The sequence below is a fragment of the Stylophora pistillata genome, chromosome 9, assembly GCF_964205215.1.
Source record: "Stylophora pistillata chromosome 9, jaStyPist1.2, whole genome shotgun sequence".
Taxonomy (NCBI): domain Eukaryota; kingdom Metazoa; phylum Cnidaria; class Anthozoa; order Scleractinia; family Pocilloporidae; genus Stylophora; species Stylophora pistillata.
Genome location: NC_142527.1, coordinates 31,016,281 through 31,036,764, shown reverse-complemented (window position 1 = coordinate 31,036,764; position 20,484 = coordinate 31,016,281). Strand labels below are relative to the sequence as shown.

The 20,484-nt window shown below is 37.6% G+C and overlaps 2 protein-coding genes across 5 annotated transcripts; both read left to right on the top strand.

The window, feature by feature from the left end:
- The first annotated feature begins 960 nt into the window (after positions 1-960).
- On the top strand, positions 961-4,819 carry LOC111335466 (uncharacterized). The gene is made up of 3 exons (XM_022941372.2): positions 961-1,252; positions 1,557-1,738; positions 3,222-4,819. Exons 1-3 carry the CDS (start codon positions 1,153-1,155, stop codon positions 3,768-3,770), a joined length of 831 nt encoding a protein of 276 aa, XP_022797107.1. The 5' UTR covers positions 961-1,152; the 3' UTR covers positions 3,771-4,819.
- A 7,169-nt stretch (positions 4,820-11,988) lies between these two features.
- Positions 11,989-20,301, top strand: LOC111335510 (uncharacterized). 4 transcript variants are annotated; one of them, XM_022941428.2, is made up of 5 exons: positions 12,060-12,079; positions 13,801-13,892; positions 15,408-15,542; positions 18,387-18,562; positions 19,399-20,301. In XM_022941428.2, the coding sequence occupies exons 3-5, from the start codon at positions 15,428-15,430 to the stop codon at positions 19,819-19,821; spliced, it is 714 nt and encodes a 237-aa protein (XP_022797163.2). In that variant the 5' UTR covers positions 12,060-12,079; positions 13,801-13,892; positions 15,408-15,427; the 3' UTR covers positions 19,822-20,301. The 4 variants fall into 4 exon arrangements, with proteins under 4 accessions (XP_022797166.2, XP_022797163.2, XP_022797164.2 ...); XM_022941429.2 differs by lacking the exon at positions 12,060-12,079 and adding an exon at positions 13,125-13,143; XM_022941431.2 differs by lacking the exon at positions 13,801-13,892 and having other exon boundaries at positions 11,989-12,079.
- Positions 20,302-20,484: the final 183 nt, after the last annotated feature.

Below are 20,484 nucleotides of genomic sequence, written 5' to 3'. Positions count from 1 at the left end.
TAGACAACACAAAGCGGTTTCAAAAGGTTCTGTTTACTCGGCACTGTCTTTTATAACGAATTAATCGATACATGGACTTTAATAAAGTTTTGACTTTCGAAAATTTTGCCTTTTGTGCGTTAAACAAACATGCAGAAATGTAATCAGAAATAAGTGAGAAAACAGGTAACTCCGTGATTTAAAGGCGAAAAAGAAATATCGATCGTTTTCTTCTAACATATTTATATCATGAATTTCAATTGTGGCCGAATTTCATCGCCAAACCATTTATCGTTAAACTGTTTGACAAAGGCCTCAACGTACTTGAGATGGCCATTGTAAGCGAGACAAGAGTGACAGAAAAAGCTTCTTGCTAGCTAAAAGTCAAACGGTTTACAAATCAAATCTCAGCCGGGCTAATTATAACTCGATGGCTTACTATCAAAGCGTATTAGCTCCACAATAAAGTACTTGAATAAAATTTAATCAACAAATTCTTGTCAAGTTGTTTTGCCTGTTCGTCTTGATATAGTCAACTTTATTTACACATTGATAGGAATACGATACTTTCTAAGGCAAGCCCGGACTGGATTCGGCGGTTCAGCCTTTCGTCAACGCCAATGACCGAAAAAAGTTTCTGAAACGTCTCTCCGTGAATCATGTTGCCATGTGTGCCCGAAAGAGTTCATTTCGATAAAGATTTCGCGTTTTGAACCTTCCGTGGTTTCCTTTGCTTTTTCACTACTGTGTGACGCAAGGACGTCAATGAACTGTTCCGGCAGATAATTAGTCAACGGCACCTCACAAAAGGGTCGGCGCCACACACCGCAATTGACATTTGCGAAGTATTTTTCAAACTAAACAATTGAATGCGTTAAAATGTAATTAATATAGATATGAGTTTATTTATTATCAGACTGCTTTCTGATTGGCTGACGGTACACTGAGCTTCGAAGTACAGTTTGTAAAGAAACTCAGTGACGCATAAAGTCACAGTCCCAACTTGGACGCATGCCGGCTGGATCGCGGCCGACCCCATAGTGTGTCAGCAACTTATACAATCAAGCCATACGTAAAGCCTAGTTCAGTGTCTCAGGTGACTTAAAGTTTTTTTGCTGCGGCTAGAAATCATCGTGCAATAAAATTTCAGTAGCAAAAATATCCGCCAATAAGATGAATTCACCGCGAGATTCGCCAGAGCTGCCGTCATACGACATCAACAATAATCAACCAAGCAAAGAGTTTTCACAAAAGTGTGTCGACTCGCTCGAAGGTAAGATTCTCCTCTCGAGGAAGAAGAACGTAGATTACTTTCCAGGATTCTAGATAACTAAGTTCTAATTAGTTCAGGATTTCTCAGGGATTAAGTGTTAATCTTGCCTGAAACAACAATATGTGTTCTTACTTTTCACAATTGGACGTGCGAACGCGCTGTACGCTGTGAAATGAGCACTTTTGTCACATTCCAGGAAGACAGGGCGCAGTGTCCTTAAGCGCGAAGTGTGTTTTGCTTGCTGTTATTCTCCCCGGAAGGTGCTAATCATTTTATGAACGTTGTTTACGTTTTTGCCCTGCAGAGACAGCGTCGGTGGATGGCGATGGATTGAAGCAGAAACGAAAACAGCGAAGACAACGAACTCACTTCACCGCCTATCAGTTGCAGGAACTCGAGAAAATGTTCTCAAGGAATCGATATCCTGACATGGCTGTCCGGGAAGAGCTGGCTATGTGGACAAGCCTCACAGAAGCACGAGTTCGGGTATGTTAAATTAAACAAGACAAACACTAGCTTCGGCCACGTCGGGGCCGGTGACTCGCGCGCAAGGGCGACGACGTCTCAGTTGGGTGATGCGAAATAATTGAAACGCAACCAAATTATCAAACGTTTGGTACGATGCACGACAAACGCCTGCAGATTTTCACATGGAAACTCATATATTTCCCACACAAAGAGATCGTCTTTTTTATCATTATATGGCTAAGCTTACAAGGAATATGGCTGTTTGTTTGCACAAAAACAAGCGCCACTTAAGTCTGGCATTTTGAATACGGAATGAAAAAGGCGAACAGTGTAGTTGTCCTTGTGTTCGACGCGTGAATTATTTACAATACCACAAAATAACCTGGACCTTATTCAGCTATTGGTACCGCCTTGAGGCAGATTCGCTAAAGGTTTCAGTTCTCTCAGTTACATCCATAAAATCTCTTTGATCGCGAATAGAACTAGTAAATTGGGATTAGAATCACTTTAAAGACTCAAATATCGTCAAGATGTTTGCTTTTTTAATGCATTTCTTCAAAATGTATTTCCGTGCAATTACATTGTTTACCTCAGGCTTCATCAAACCGTTTCAAAAGCACCTGGTTGTCAACAGTTCAAGGCGCTGCTCGCAACTAGTCAATTCCTCTTTACAACAAGCTCAGAAGACAACAAGAACCTAAACATCTCGTGCTGAGAATTCTCGTCAGCCCTCTTAAGCCTTTTTGTCCTGTTAAATCTTTCGTACCACCTAGATGATAGATCTGGAAATCTTTCAGTGTTAACACCTTTGCAAATACCTGAATACCAACTTGTACCTGTATTGTGGCTATTAACAAAAGCAGGTGAATTTTCTGAAATGGTTGAGGGAGACATTAAACAACGGGTAAAATTTACTCGCATTTCAAAAGACTCAGAACCTTTCAAATTGTCGATAGAAGAGCCAGATATAACATCCGGTGTCTTAAGAACTTTAATGGCAGTTTTACTGCACCCTGCCTTCGTGTTTTCATATCGAAAGCCGCCTAATAACAAACTCAAACGTGTGAAAAAAACTTGTTAGGATTCATTCCACTTTTCACACTTAGCTTCGAAGGATAAAGGCATAGTCTTAACGGGGCTTTCCTAAACACTAGTTCGTCGACATTTTAGTCTAGTATTTTTCAGCCTCTCTGAATTCTTTGCATTTAGACTCTGGTTTTGATAACATTAAAAAATTTTATCGCCCACGGCCATTTGTTTTTCAAGGAGAAGGGAAGTTTGATTTTTAAATAGACTATTAAAAATGTTAAAAGCTTTGTGCTTGTATCGCATTTCAGTAACGACGATATTCACAAACACTCAATACTACAATTTATCATCACATTATTTATTAGATTGTGCATCACTTTTCATCGGCTAATGTGCTTGCAGATCGTCGTACACGTAACGTTGGGAGACAAACAAATAGATTCGACAAATGATATTATTTCCGCTCTCCTAGGTGTGGTTCAAAAATCGTCGAGCCAAATGGCGCAAGAAGGAGAAAAATAACCCGCCAAATATCCTTGGGCAGGAAAAAAACAGCAGCATTATCCAGAGTGTGAATGGATTTAGTTTTGATACCATAAGTTCTATGCGCTACGACAGCTCGGAAACCACGCCGTCAGTGTACCCAAACTATGGTGCGAACTACTGGAGCAAGGGAGGCCCAAGTATTGGTTACAGCTCCTTACAGCAGACTGGCAACACTTTGGGGTACAATTCACAATTCCAGATACCTTCACCATGCCCGGTTCCACCACAGATATCGGGATCGTTGAGTCCATTCTCAACTCCAATATCGAGCGAGAATAGTTCAACTTACGCCCCAAACTCGTCCAGTGTGCCAAGTATGCCTTGCGGATACCCACCAACCTACGGTTACCAAGAACAAACTTCGGTTTACTTAAAAGGTAAAGGCTCGTCGCTGAATCACTACCCAAACTATTCTCAATCGAATCCTTACAGTCCATATCCCTACGGGATGGCCGAAATACCGATTAATATTTAGAGTTAACAAACAATGCCTGACAATGGATTTACTTGAAGGACTGCACAAAGAGAAGAAGTTTTAAAAACACTCTTTTCAAGATGCCTTTCGTTCGAAAAGCAGTTGCTAGAAGTAGAACAGTTTGAACTGATTTGATTTTCAAGTTTGATTCTAGGTTTAAAACCGACATTAGAACCAGAACGTAATTAAAAACCGAAAACGATCTCTTGAAGTTAATAGATGCAATCTAGGTGAATTCGGGTGTTGTGTAGTCAATGCTAAATACATTCTATTTAAAGGTTTTAGCTACAAGATTCAATGTATTTAAAGTAGTTATAGAAAAGATTGTCGTGATAGGTTTTAGACAAGCTAAGTGTTAAAAGTAGCTGAAATTATAAATGAAGTTTAGATTTCCCTGAATTTTTTTTGATGGTTTAGAATGTAATATTGCTCAACAGTGTATGGAAGACACTTTCATGGATCACGCTTCAACGACATTCAAATTTTTCTATTGTTCCTGGCAGACTTTCGGCGCATAATCTTCTTGGCCGAAACGAACACGACTTCTCGTATATTTGCCAAAGTTAATTCGCGTAAATCTATCGCCTCATTCAGTTAAGAACGTTTTGATACAAGATATAAGCGTTTCCTAATAATGGTTTTGTCTCAGACCCGTGTATTTCTCGCGTCTTAATCCCGGAGTACATTGACTAAGTTATTAAGGTAATGTCAAACTATTCTTGTGTAAGGCGATGAACTTTTGAAAAGTACCAACTCAAATGAATAAGTCTCTCCTTTAATCTCAACTGTGAGAAGTCACAACTTACACGCATTTACAAGAAACACGCCCAAGTTACCATAACAAGCATTTTGGAAAAGTGCACACCCATTAAACAGAAAAAGTTTGCGACGCACGAGAACATAATATTTTCAATTTACGACGCCAATTGCGTAAACCCGAACAGCACAATGTTTGAATGCAATCTCTAGAGGCCGCGTTGTTTTGCCCTGGGAATTTTCAGCTGTATTTAAGTTTATATAGTCAAATAAAAGGCTAAATGTTGTGCGCACTCTTTGTGTGTTAATTCAGTCTTTTCACATGCAGAGACAAAAGAGAGAGAGCATCATTGTATGTGTGTCTTCAGCCATAAAAGAGACCGCTCGAAAGCGCTTCGGTTCCCAAGGATTTTTCAAGACCACCTGAGTTTCACTATGAAACCAAGAAATTTAAGAAAGGGAAAAATTCTGTTAATCTTTTAAATTTTCGCTTTTTATTTTTCCAAGAAATACATCTGAAATGAACACAGGAAAATGCAAATTGACTAGATTTCTATTCAAAATAGTTGTTTAAAAATTCAATTGACTATGAATGTAAAAAAAAAAAAACGATAAAAGAACACAGTTTGCCGGACGCGAAAGGATGCGGCTAAATAGGTCCATTACATTGATGTATCTGATAAAACAAGATAAATACATCATAAATTGTCAACAAAACGTCTTTGTGCCAAGAAATAAATTGCATGCGAAAGTGTGGAGGTTAATCTTGCACGGAATGGTTCGATATTTTTAAGCGCGAGACAACATGTTTGACGAGCATTATTGCAATGTTCAATTAACAAACCAAAGACCTGTCTCGCTTTTCCTCTTGGCTACACAAGAACAAAACTACGGAATCTTACAATACACAGGTTTTCTTTTTGAATCATTTTGAGTCCATCTTTGTTTATTTGGAGTTGACATGGTCTACGCATAGTTATCACGCTTTGTCATCTTGGGTTAATTTACGACGCAATTTCCAGGAAGGAATAAACATAAAACTGATCACCTTTCCAACGATTGTATTCACTTGTCCGTCTCTAAAACTGTGATATGCATTTTATTTCATTCGTATCAGATTCACTCGGAAAAGATTTGTGCAAATGATTCCTGATAATTTAGACATTGCAAAGAAATCTTTTAGTGGCTTCACTTTAATTGCTTTTTGGAAGGCGGTTTTCTTAGGTTTTCTAATATAGTCTTCTTTTGAAAAGAAAAAACTTAATATCTTTGTTGGTCGATACAGAAGTACCGCCATTGTGTGGCAATTACTTCATGTTTTTGGCTATATTTCCGCTACCTATGGCAAAAATACAATGCCTTGAGATCATACACATCTGTCTTACTATGGAAATAAGCAATTTCATCACACACTTTCAATCGCTCATTATGTGCATCGTGGAAATTGAAATCACCGGAGCCTGACACCTTTGGTGTAAGAAAAAAATCGCTGTTTAAACAAAAAAGCTTTACCGAACTGGTTGAAACTTGGTTAACGAAGTAAATATATGTACTATTTGCCAATCCTATATTTAACAACACCTCAAATGGTGTTAATGGTGATTACGAAAATAAAATCACTCAATAATACATACCAATATTTAAATTTCATGGCGATTTGAGGCGCAAGCAATTTTTCTTGTTTTTTTGGTTTTTTTTTTTTTGACACGAAAATCTGCCACTGTTACACTTCGAACTTTTCTCGCCAATATTCGCTTGTGTTCAATTTTCAAATTCTCTGAAACCAGAAATAATCAATATTACTTTTTCGCTCAGCTGTTTTTTATGTCAGCTTCTTGTATACTTTTAAACTATCAGTGAACCATCATCCCGGAAAATCTGCGCTGTATTAGCGCAACAAATGTATTCATCCGTTTGAATTTATGTACGAATGTACTTGCGTTGGAATAGTGTTCCAATTATGATTATTTGCTTTTTTTTACCGGATCTACACGATACCAGTGCATCAAAGACAACTACTTGAACAACGCAAACAAATTATCTGGAAATTTTTTTTTGGTCCGGGTTTTATTTTGCTTTGTTTGCATTTCACCCGAAAGATGGCGTTTATTTTTTTCGCATAAATATGAAGATGAATAATGACAAAGTGCTGTTGGAATACATTTAAGAAAATGTTACATCTTTAATACACAAAATAATACAAGAGGCTTAGAGCTAATATATTAGAAAGCAGCTGAGTTTTTCTCGGAAAAAGCTTCCGCGGAGCTTGATGGTTCAGTCGGCAATTGCAACTTTATAATTAACTGGACGCTTACCAAACCCTGCCTGAAATACATGTACGAGTCGGCGGATAAATAAAGAATAACTTGAAAATGAACCGAAAAAAATCAGCGGTTTTTTTTTTTTTTTTTTTTTTTTTTTTTTTTTTTTCTGTTAATGTATCTGGATAAAATGTATATTGTCGTTATTTAACAGATACTGTTTTTAAGGGGTCCAATTATCATCCTTATTCTCAACTGTTTGCAAATTCTTTGAGTCTGGGATAGTTGTGCCGTAAAAAAAAAAACATATATAATCGGATTGGATGCTATCTGAACATATTGCGTCGAAAAAAAAGAAAATGCGCCAGAGCGACACCCTAACATTTCAAAGATTTACGGGCGCACGAATTTTTTCTGGTGTAAATCCTCCTGGTCTTGAAAGGTACCATCCGATGATCAGTATGTCTGTAGATCGTAAATAATAAAAAGAAGGCAAACGTTTAACTTATTTCTTAATCAGCTACCTAACTGATAGATATAAACTTAACTTTGTAACACCATTTTACTTCGACCAGATTTAGCTGTTAACTCAATACTCAAGAGGTGCAATTATTAACAAAGGCCGCATCACTTGCAGGTTGAAACCCTCCTGATGTTGTATATATATTTTTTTCGGTTATTGACACGTACGAACAAAGGCGTGTAACAGGGAACCACAGTGTCCCAGATAATGACGATGTGTCATAAATTTAGTCATAAAAACACTTTGTAGGTTTAAAGAAACGTAGGACTTTGAAATTTTTGAAAGGCAAGCTTCTTCTATCCATTTGAAACTTGACAGGATAAACGGCGTGGGGAAAATTTTATCATTATCTGTTTTTCTGGTGTATTTGTACCTTCATTCGATCTTAACAAGAATTTTTTTTTTCATAAACAAGCGTTATCTTTTTGTGTTTCTGATTTTCCCTGGCAGCCACGTTTGTTCGAAGTAGTAACCCACATTACGTGCAAATGACCGACTTCTATTTTAAATGCTAATGAACTCGTGCAATTATCAAGTAAGGGATCTTGTACAGAACCATGGACCCCCACGTACATAGGTTAGGTCTGATATGAACCGCAAGTTAATCAGCCTTGTCGTTTTAATTTACCGCACGAAAGAGCTGCCTTTAATTCTCTATAACTGACGAAAATATCAGAAATAAGGAAAGTCAAGCAAAAGCGGCTTTTGTATGGGTTTGTAAACGTAAAATGAAGTAAAAAAAGAAATGTAAACATGTTAGAAAGATAATGCAGTTTTAAAAAGTATTAACAACATTCAAAAAAATATTTCCGTGATAACCTGGCTTTTTAAGTAATAATTTGTTTTCAATGTCCTTATCTTTCCAGGCATTTTTTCCCTTAAGCTGGTCTTCCACAGCGACGTTGTTTTCGGTTATGATATGTAACGATTGAGCCAGTGATGCTAGGTGACTTTGAAATGTGCCTCCAAGACCCTCTTGTAAAAACTAGTTTAAAAGCCAGATGGTTTCGTTGCTCGACGACCCTACATTAACGGTAATATTGAAAACAAAACAATGAAAAGAAAACTGGCGTTCATTGAAAGCATACTTGAACCACTCAAGTGAAGAATCCATTATGAATCATATGCATGAAAGCACTTAGCAGCTTTTTTTGGTTTCTTCTGTATAATGACGCAGTAGCCTTTGCTAACCTACACTCTACACGTATCGTTTAGGGATTTTTATTAAAAAAATATGTATATTACTTTTTTTTTTATATCTAACTACTCCCTCTTTCTTGCCTGAGCAAAAATGTGAAGAAACACTCCAAATAATTTTCAAACGAAAGAAGTTCGATACATGGTTCTATTTTGAATGATCATAGTTTCCGAGAAGGGACTTAGAAATTTTCTCTTTATTTGTGAAAACGAATCACTGGCTATGCGGTACCTTGACGAAAAATAGGTGTAGTGCTGTTTTAAACCTCTTGTGATTTACCTGCTCTTCAATATTGACTTTATTTCAAAATCTATTCTTATTGCTTTCATTAAAAAAGCGCATTATGATGTTACTAAGTGGTAAACTAAGCGTTCATGTGAAATGGTATTACAAGAGGTGCTGCCTCCTTTCAGTGTTTAAGTTATCCCTAGTTGTATGATAAGGATCAGTATAAGGATAACTAAGTTCAAAAATTCCAACCGTTTTCTCAAGGTCATCCGTTTGAAAGTTTTGAACCGAAATGGTTCAAAGAGACCGGCATTCCAGGTCATTGGAAATAAGGACGTTATGAAAGACAGGAGAATTCAAGGAGTTAACAGTGTTTTTCTTTTCTTAGTTTCACTTAAGAGCACATTTTTACCTACAGACACGAAGAAATGACTCGAAGATTTGCTGATGAAAAGTTTTTTTAGAATAAGAGTAATTGTTTGCAATAGTTTCTAGTCGTCATGGTTCATATGACGACGATACACGTCCCACTGATTATTTTTGCATTCACTGCTAACACGATAAGTCGATCATTGTAAAGCAGAAAAGAACGTAAGTGTTTTGTTAATGAGTTTCTTGTTTTGAAAAGGATAAACCGCAAGTTAAGGTCTTATTTTTATGACTATCATTAAGGGAAAAAAAATCATTTGATAGTGACATATGTGTACATACAGGTAAACACCGGATCGACCTACTCATACCTAAATTTTCAATTCCCAGAAGACTTGTCTTAAAGCAAAACTTTTAGATGATTGCTCTCAGAGATAAATTTGTGAAGCTGCACTTCACTGCATAAAATGTTCTGTATAAGGACCCTTCCTTGGCGCGTAGATATAAGGAGGTGTAAGGTCCGAAAAATGATCTGAAAAAGCCACGTTTTCATTAACCGCAGCCGCTCGAGTGGAAGGATTGTCAAAGAACACGAAATTAACCGTCAGGGCAGAGGACGGGATAAAATAGGAGATGGGACTTTTGTTTGTTTGTTTGTTTGTTTTTGTTTGCTCACTTCTGTTTTTGTTTGTTGTATTTTGTATGTTTGCTTTTTGTTTGTTTTTTCGTTGTTTTTTTGTCCATAATCTTTTTTTTTTTTTTAATTTTTTTTACCAGGAAAACGAACTTTAGATCTGGGATTAGTAGGATCTAGGAATGAAGAAAAAACGAAAGAAAGAAAAAATTAAGTAGAATTGGGACTAGTGTTTAGTCAAAAGATAGACTGGAGAAATGGAAAATTCTACCTTTCCCCTGTTAAAATTATTTACGAGTTCGATTTTATGATGCCAAACTATAGGAATACATGTTTAATAGCAATAAGCTGGTCGAGCCTGTTAAATTGAACACTTAAAATAATCACAGTCGCATTGTCTTGTCCTGGTTTTCATAGAAAAATTTAAGTTTGGTAGCAAGCTCTCGCCTTGTATTGAAAATTTGTCGCTCAAAAGAAGCAACAGTATCATAAGGTTGGGATCGGACGTCAGCATTTTTATCAGGCGCCTCTGGCAGCCGCTTTAGTCCATGTAGCGATCTCACCCGGGCCACCCATCCCATCCCGGGGAGGACATCTACCGGTCACCACACAGTAATCTCGTGCATGGGAAATTTACGTCTCCTACCCCTAACCCTGCAGGAGACGGGACCTACGTCTTATCCGAGAAGACGAAGTAGTGTGAGTGAAGCGTCTTGCTTGAGGACACAACATCATGCCCCAGCCAGGACTTGAACCCAGGCCAACCGACCCAGCGCACTGACCACTGGACTACTCACGCCTCACAAGTAAACAGTTGGCTGAGTTTCCGAAATAAAGATGAAGAGCTTTGGAAGATCTTTGTTTCATACGTTCCTTGATTCATGTCCTTACTGAGTACATCTAGTAACGTTTGAGGAACGTTTTTTAGTAAATTGTTCATTCTCTGTTAAAATAGGCATTTGACGATCGGTAAACAGTTAGTAGTTCGCGAAAAACCGTCATCAAGCTGGAAATGTTGTCTTGCAAAAATTTATTCAGACTTAAATCTCTTACAATAAACAACAGTAGATTAACTGTTTTGTATAGGGTATCAAAATTACTTGAAATCATTATCTGTCTTTTCAGCGATATGACATGAAGATGTTTACCCAAACTGAAGCTTTAATTTCTACATAGAGAAATAAACTTTCTTGAAACATACAGTTACACTCTGTTAAGCTTCGTAGAATGCGACTAATTGCGATGGATGCACTTGTTGGTTGCCAATCCCTCTGATAGTTTATTTCAATGCACACGAAACCTTATTAAATTTCTTTATTATTGGTTTTTAATCCTTTAAACTTTTATCACTTCCGGTAGCTTTTAAGTTGGCATTGTGTTTCTCGACATGTGCCGTTCTTATTGAAGCGTTTAATTTTCCATCATCGTGTGGGATGTTTGAGTTCAGTGGGTGAGACAGTAACTGTCAACTTGTCCACATCACTAGGGGGGCTAATCTTCAGACGATTTAATAACCCAGTTATGAAATAAAGAAGAAGATGCATTTAACTCTTTGTTGCTTTTTTTGCTCTACATCGAGCAATTGTCCTTTCACACTTTTGGCGGTAAATATAGTTGATTGCCGCAAATGCCTTCCTCTTAGCTGGTTGTATTATCGATTGTGTTTCCATTTAGGCGTGAAGAATCAATTTAGTTCTAATATTCCCATGATTATTAATGCATTTAGCTCCAACCTTGATTAGGCTTTCAGTTCTGAGTGACTTTTAAAAAGCTCAACAACGTGGCTATGGCTCACTATGTGATTTAGGGGTGAATTATGGTCTGCGGTGTTCAACCATTGGGGAGGACTTATCGAAGACGATTTTATAATGAACGTTGTGAAAATAGTCGTAAAGGATTGTTTCTTCTACCAAGGCAGTTGATATAGAAAAAAGACTTAAACACGTAGATAAACGAATGCATTAAACTGTCACTATTGTTGGGAAGTTTTGAAATTTCGCTTAATTCCCTTAAGTCGAGATACAGAGTTTGTTCCTTGAAAGTTTCTTGGTTGCCAAACAAAAAACCATTCAAAGGTAACTCACTTTTGTTAGTCTCAGTAAGTATACACCTGGATAACAAAAAAATAAATAGTCACTTCTCGATCGTCATTTATTAACAAAGGTGACATAAGTATGAAAGAAATCTTAGAAGACCGACGAAGGCGGTGACCTTTTCTGATCAGTTAAGCCCATTTGTAGGCTATTGCGGCAAAATTAACAAGTAAACCTCCACCACTTAACGGAGGAAGCGACGTCAGTAACTCAGGGTTTACAACACCTGTGCTATTTCCTACTACAGGTACGTGTACGTGTCTCCTAAAATTTAGATTTTGATTATTATCAAGAGCGACTTTAATCCGGAAATCCATACTTCAGTAGTCTTATCAGAAAGGTGCCTTTTACTGGCAAACTTAATTCACGATACTTTGACTCCTCTATGCCTTTTAGCTGAAGAAAATGCACAAATAATAGCTCACATAGGAAGACATAAAAGAATAAAGCAAAACGTTTCAAAGATGGTTACGGAAGTTGAAGATTAAAATAGATTAAATTGAAGACGGCAACTTAAGAATTAATGTCATTGCTAAATACACCTCAAGAGTTTCAAGCTTCTCAAACCTCGTTCGTTTGTGAACAGTGAAAAAGAAGCAAAAAATTCTCCCATAGAAATAGTTCTTCTCGCAGGCAACTCAATTCATGATTTTGCTGAAAGGGCACCCCAACAGGCATCCATGCAAAACAAATGTGTAGTATGTTCGGTTTCATGCTATTAAAACTTCAGCATAATTCATTTAGAAGTTAGCCTTTCTGGATAAAATGCTCTAGGAAAAAGCTTCGGGATTGCTACATGCCTTTTCCCTCGTTAAATCAATGGCTGCATCAAGGTATCAGATGGTAAGAATACCGAATATCTAATCTAGGCAACCACGCGATGATACTGCAAGAGAGAAGGAAGTAGAGGAAAATAAGGATGAGAAAACAGTGGCAGCCTTAGCTAGGCACTGGGAATAAAGGATATTATCATAAGGTGGCTAGATAGATTGATCGCCGATTCATTAACAATATTGATAAGAAGGTTAATTTTTTGTAAAGCGTAGTCAATATTTAAAGATCTGCACGTTCTCCCTGCTTCTGGCAGCTCAGGAAAAGCATTATTGAGGAGAAGAAAGTTTTACATCAGAACGAAGCCCATTCACTCGTCACGGCCTTCCTGTAATTTTTCACAGCTTGAATGTACGAGTGAGCTGTATTGGGAATCTGGATAGGGTCCTTCACAGAGAGTGTTTGGCTATCAGCCTCGATTAATTCGTTAAGACTCGGTAAAAAGTTCATTTCGAGCATGGCCGAATGTTCTTCAAGGGCGTAAGTTCAAAGTGAAGCAGTAAATTCACTCGGTTAGCCACAGCATTTCAATAATAATAGTTTCTTGTTGAAACGTCGGCAGCCGGTTCATATAAAGGTGTTATATTGTACTCTTTGTTAGATTGGTTTGGTATGACTTCCTTCAATGAGATCACGCGATTCTGAATGAGTGGATTTCTTTTACCGACACGATCCCAATGGCCAAGCTAAGCCTTGCATCTTTGTGAATGACATGCAAGGTCCATTTTATGGTGTGAAAGCCAAACTAATGAATTCTTTCATAGCAGCTCTATTGCCCCCTTCGGATATAATATGATTATAATAAAGCTATTAAACGGATTTCCATCGGGCTTTAAGCGCGAGTTGTGAATCAGTAACCGTAACCACAAAGACTAACGCCTTGGTTGCCACAGATACAAGAAACTGAAGACTCGGATAGATATATATATATACATATATATATATATATACTACTAAGAGAGAGTGACAAGCAATACGTGATCAACGGATAATGCGATGTTCTTAATACCACGCAGGGGGGCGAAAAGGAAAAATAAAGTATTTCCGATTAGCTCGAGAGACGTTAAAAGTACAAACTTCTCTATAATTAGGGATATTTAGCTGTTGCTAAAACTAAAGTGCTTCTATTTTTTTCAGCAAAATGTTTTGAACTGTGTAAATTGAAGGATGGTCACCTCAAGCCTGAAAGTGAAATCTCATTTGAGCCTCTAACTACTTGAAGACAAGTGGTAATTTAACCATAATTAGATTATTTGTTTGTTTCCTAAAGCCCCTAGTTTAGTATGACGTCAGGCTAAATGCGTGACCTGGGTTAATAAAAGAATTAAGATAATCCTTCGGTAGAAAAAAATGAAATCTTCTGCTGACACAATAAGATGTGCTAACCAGTATTTACATATGCAGGATGCGGGCGACTGTCGTGCTTATCGGCGGAGAACCCTAAAAGGGACTCATTGTTCACATAAAACGATTTATGTTTCCGCAGTTTAAAACAATCGCTTTCCTAAAACTCTTAAGCAACACCTTTCTGTAACAAATGATTACAGAGACATTTGTCTATACTACATCTAACGTCGCCGGGAAGAGTTTTGCTGAGGTCTCATACCTTGGTTTGAAAATATTATTTGTTTTTTTTAGCCCGCTTCTTTGACTCAAATCGTGTTTCCTGTTGAATCAAGAATTAACATAAACCTCTGTGCTCCTTCAGGCGCTAAATTAAATCTTCGTGTTGGCATCCATAGTCCATAACTCCATGCCTTAACGTAAAATTCAATAATTTGAGTAATTCAGCCAAGAAGATTTGTAGACAACAACGGAGTCGATGCGTTACTTTCCGCACGGGGTTTTCGGCGAATTATAATCACAAAAAATGAAATAAAACGACATGTCCGTAGCGCTGTCTTCATGGGCATGCCGCTGTCATTTACCACGACAATTTCCTGACAGCAAGCTTATTATGTTATCATTAAGCCACTCCCAAACGGTTAGTTTAAATTCAAGGGGACTAAGCCACGCAGTGCGTCTATCAGTTTACCAACACACTGTAAAGGAACACTGAACCGTGGGTTTGGTAGGTACATCTTTTCCTTCAGAAAGCTATTCAACATAGTTACGAAACAATTGCAGTAAATGTTTAAATCACTTAATCACGTAGTTAGGTTACGAACCGAGTGCATTGTTTGCTTTAATTCAATCTTCAAGTGCTTTTGAGAAGTTACGTTATTCTTGACGGGAACTCTTACAGACAAGTACGTCTCAATACGACAATCTAAGCATTGGTTAGAAGTTCAAAGTTGTGACCCGTTTTGTCCTACCTCTGAAAATCTAATGGAGGATTTGAGCGAAACTTGCGTGAATTAATTAAACTTGGCCAATGACCGCGAACAATATTTGCAAACATGCATCGTGGAGTAGCTTGGAGTATTGGCTTTGTTGGCGTGGAGTCTGACTAAATAGCAAAATAGTGCGCCACTGTGAGATTCAATAAGACAGTAGATTTTACCCGAGTATAAAAGCGATAATTTTTTACGCCATTTAGACTGTCTTACGATTCGAAAGCTTCCTTCCAATAATAAATCAAGCGGCAAAGAAATCACTACTTCTCAAAACTTAAAGTGCCGCTGGAACAAATACAGCGCACCATCATAAGAGGATTAAAAAAAAAAAAACTCAAAAACATTCCTGAAAAACGGATTTGCTTTGGACTTATAAGTGACAACCTTTTCACCAATTTTTGCCTACAGTTCAACACAAAGACTAAGACATGGAGCGTCATCCTTTCTCTATTGAAAGCATTTTAAAAGACACACAAGGTCCTAGCAGCATCCTGAAGGTAGCACCGACTTCTGAAGCCTTGGCACTGGCAGAGAGAATGGCAGGTTAGTCAAACTTCAATAGAGCCTTCCTAACAAGGCAACACTACGATCATGTAATTTAGTTTAGGGCTATGAAACACTTTGGTGGGCCAAAGAGTTATGAGAATGTATCTTTGTTTTGTACTTTAATACTGATTTCCGTGAACTTCAGGTGCCCCGCTAGATAGCCACGAAAGTGACTTAAGGAAGGTGCTCGCCTGTTTTCAATTCAGGCGGGAAATTCTTCTCATTCTATATTTCCAACTACTCAACAATCCTCTTAAATCTAAAAATATTCGGCCATTTTTCGGTTCTTTGGAAGCACATGATGTAATTCAGAGGCGCCAATTTTTTACCCTTACGGAATCACAAATTACAGCCAAAAATTAACCATCGCATAATTAACTTATATTTTCCGTGTTGGGTCAAGTGATCCAGCGAGTGTTAGTGGTATCTTTCATCCATGTGGTTTTCGTCGAAGTCAAACCTCAAGTCTAATCCGTGTTTTTTCGTAGCTAAAATAAGGCATATTATTGAACCTTTCAAGTCTTAGATAAACAAGTTTTATTCAAAATGTTTCCAGGTGATTTTGGATTTTAAACGGGGACCGTGGACTAGCCAAAAAAGGCGCAAGTGTTTTGTTAGTACTCGGGATGTTGGCAATTAAGTCTGACTCGTGGAATAAAAAAACAGTATTTACATTGTCCTCACCATCCTTCAATTGCATTTCCGCAATCCGCAACTTACAAGAGATTTAAAAACCCCAATACAAAGCTTCCGTCAGCCACAGGAAATTCCTTTTTTTCTGTTCAGCGCAGATCCATTGAGTTCTTTACCACAGACAAGTGGAAAGACTGTGCATTTTTAATTATGCATTGATTACTTCAGACGAAATGATAACAAGTTGGACTTAACGACGCATTTTGAATGGCATGTCCGTATGAAGATGTTGCACATACAGTTTTCCTTGTCTAAGTATTTCCAATCTACAGCCACTCTCATTCATAGACAATTCTTTGGTTTCGCGTTTTAGAATTGAAGCCAGTTTATTTACAGGTGGTTGCCAGCATTGTAATAACTAAGTTTTACCCGATTACAAAAGTGCAGTGTTACTGATGACAGCAATACTTGTCTCCTGGTTATTCAAATAAGGAAATCTCAATATGCAAAGTTCGACTTCTGTTAGTTAAAAAAAAAAAAAAGAAAGAGAAAAATAAAAAAACCAAAACGCACACATGGATTCTAACGAATTCTTTCCATATAACCACTTTGTTTTACCGATGTTATATAGATGGAATAAACGACCAAAGATGTTTTGACTTGAAGTCTTTCAGTCAATTTATCAGATCAACATTTGCAATCTGGCACTCGAGAAAACGTTCTTTTCCAAAACGAAATCAACCTCTACTTACTGACTCCAAGGGCGGTGCCCTTGTTTACGACGCTGTCCTTAAAACATCGTCATTTCTTTTAGCACTGATCCATTGAAAGTCCCATTAATCACGATATGGCTTTCTTCCTTTGTTCGCTAGTTACTGTGCTTAATTGGGAATGTCAGTTCTGACAAATTCATAAGCTTTGTTTGCAATGGTTCGGCGCCCAGTAAGCCTTATCGTCAATAAGAGAACAATTAAACAGATTTATCAGCACACATCGTCAGGCTGTAAGGAACTATTAATTATGGATATTGACAGTTTCAGGTGGAGGAGTGTACACAGGAGTTGCAAAGTCATGAGATAACTTAAATTAACCATTCGATTTGTATGTATAAGGTTGTTCTTTTTATTTTTAACTCGTTTGTTGTCAGACGGCCCCCTTATCATCACAAATAACGTAAAGAGCTTGCTCTTAATTGGATGGGTCATAATCCCACCTTTGGAGAGACAGTGTATTCTTTGCTGGCATCAAGATAGGATGCATTTCTTTAGACTGTCCATCATTTGTTTACACTGAGGGTTCACGGGTAAATCATTAGTCATAGCGTCATAAATCACTCTCGATGGAATCTATCGGTTGCATTAATATTATGGACTTTCTAAGATGCATCTTCCCGAGTGGCTTTGACGGCACTCTTTGTAATCAGCAGTCAGGTAATGATTGTCAGAAAGGGTTGCAAAGAACGCCGGAAATTGCGAATGAAGAGTAACAAAAGGAGAGTGTCGCTTGAATAAAAACTGTCAGATCACAAGCTAAACCGACTTCTACCATACGTGTGCTGTAGAAAGCTGTTTAAACAAATGAGCCAAATTTATTTCCGAACAACGATTAATAAGCATATCGTTACATTCAGTTAGCCAGCTTTAGCTGAAGACAGAAATCCCTAAGTTATCACAAGAACATACAAAGGATATAACAGCTATGCAATAATTCCGTTTTGAGCGTGCAATAATCCATCTGAAATCCCACCTGGGTCTTTCCTCTTCCGTAAAACATAAAAAAAAACGTGTTACCGGCACGTTCTTGTGTAACTCAATTAGCAGCTTGTTTTCACCATTTTTTGGGAGGAAAGCAAGAAAATAAGCAAGAAGGAGTGCCATTCTTCTGAGAAAAACCTTTGAAAGTAAAAATAGAACTCAATGCAGAACCCAGAATTTGTTGATCAGGACTGGAATCTTTTCTTTTACGTTGTGGCATTGAATTCTCCTGACACTTAAAGTGGGAGAGTTTGGAAGTGATGGAAGAGCATGCATTTCAGTGGAAGAAATCGAAAAAATTTATTCGCTTCTGAATAAACTCCAGCCGCGTGGGTCGGTTTGGTTTAAGAATAGACTTTGGAATGCAAGTCTAAAAGTCTATATCGCCGTTTTGAAAATGATGACAGTGCTACATTAGGGACTTTTAAACTTTGTATGCTCTTTTCTGCTACAGACATTATATTAAAGGTCAGCTGTATGGAAGGACGGAAAATTCGGCGCACAAGAACCACATTCAACCAGTTCCAACTTGAGACTCTCGAGAGGACATTTGCCAGGACTCACTATCCAGACCTTATGTTAAGAGAGCAGCTGGCAGCTTACACAAGTCTGCCTGAATCACGGATCCAGGTTAGTTTCACTCCAAAATTTTTAAACCCACATCTGCTCATCAACTCAGTAAATAAGGAATAAGTTTCAATCTTTACCTCTCAGAGGGTGTGTCTCCAGGGACGTCAAAGATTGCTCGGGCGATAATCTCACGAGAGTGTTATATCTTAAAACGATGCGGTTTTTCAAAACTTGGTTTATATTCTCCAGAGTTAAGTGTTGCAAATGTTTCTTTCTGTATTTAAGCAAATGTTTCTGCAAATCTTTCTACATGACACTGTACGAAAAACGTATGACCTAGCATTCTTTGTAGTTGAGAATTATAGTTTAAAATAGGCTTAATGATATCAAACAGATAGGCTAAACTTAGATACAAGTTATGGCAAGGGGCACATTCAGAGGAGGAAGTCACCTAGAATATCGTCGTAGTAACAGATGGTGCTGTTAGCAAGTTGACTTAGTGATTAGACAATCCTTTAGCAATGTAAACACATATGTGCTACATAATAGCCTCAAAATCGGGAAAAAAATCGTTATGAAAAAATAGGCCCAGACGTTCGAGGACATGACCTCGTCCTAATTATTCTTATAAAGATAGCCATAATTTTCGCATTCCAGTCAAAGCGAGTAAACCAATGGTTTCCTCAAAAAATATTTGAGATTTAGTTATTTTGGGCTATTCGCAAAACTCTAGTTTTGGGCGGCGAATTTTTAATAATGTATACAGATGGATTAAAAAACTGCAGAAGTCAAATAAGCAACTGACGCTACAGCATCACTATCTTATTTAGGCCTTCTTCCGTTCTGACTTTTACTCAGTTAGCCGCCGTATTCTTATCACAAGTCTTGTTTCTTAGGTGTGGTTTAAAAATCGTCGTGCCAAGTATCGTAAAGTTAAAGGATCTAAAGAAACAGGTGATCTGGAAAGTGAGGATAAACAAGAAACAAAAAAGAGGAAAAATGTGGACGATGATGATCCTCAAGATGTTGAAGGTTCACCTGTTGAGGATGAGGCCCATTCTTATCACCCGAATAAGCAGCTGAAGGTTGACCGAGATCTAGAAGAACGTAGTATTGCACTTCCTACACGTCCAGCTCCACTAAGCCCTGCATACGTGTCATCGCCTTTCTCTTCGAGGTCTTTTCCATTTGATCCTAGGCTGCTCTCAGGATATGGTTATGCTCATGCGCCTGAGTGGCTTTATTACGACACTGTAAACTATCACCAGCGTACAGTTAATGTGCAACAGCTGTATCCCAACATGGGAATTATTCACTAAGTTTATAAGAAAAGCTTTATTGTAAAATATAATCAGCATTTATTTATTAATATTTTCAAAGAAAGAACATGCTAGGAATACGATGAGAGACTCATGCTTACAAAGCCATATTGTGATGTAAACAGCGCAGACTACAGCTTCTCTCGCACCATCAATGTAATTTATGGTATCATGTCTGTAATCTTTACAGGAATGTAGAAAGTTCTCTCGTCAGGGCATAAAATCTAGAAGAGGTGACGGAAAAACGCCTTCAAAAATCGTCTGTTAGGTAAAACTTAAGGCAAATGTAAATATTGAATGTGTATATACATTTACAGAAAAAAATTTTGATATCAGTCAAACTTATTTATAAACATTTTTGTAATATACATTTATTTAAGTCATTTCTCAAGTTTATACCTTTGCGCTATTAGAAACTAGTATGTACGACTGAGTTTGAATTGAGACAATATTAGTAATAAAATGGAATTTAGTTCTAAAGTTGTTATGGTTTAAACATTTGTCACGGGTTAACATGTAAATTACTTTAAGGTACGGCGACTTATTTAGAATTTGGAAGTGTACAAGAAATCCGTTATCCCTGAACATCACAACTTTAGACCGTTCGCCCTATCGTTGGTGGGTGCATCGCGGTGATTTATAGCCGTAGCAGCTATAACAGTT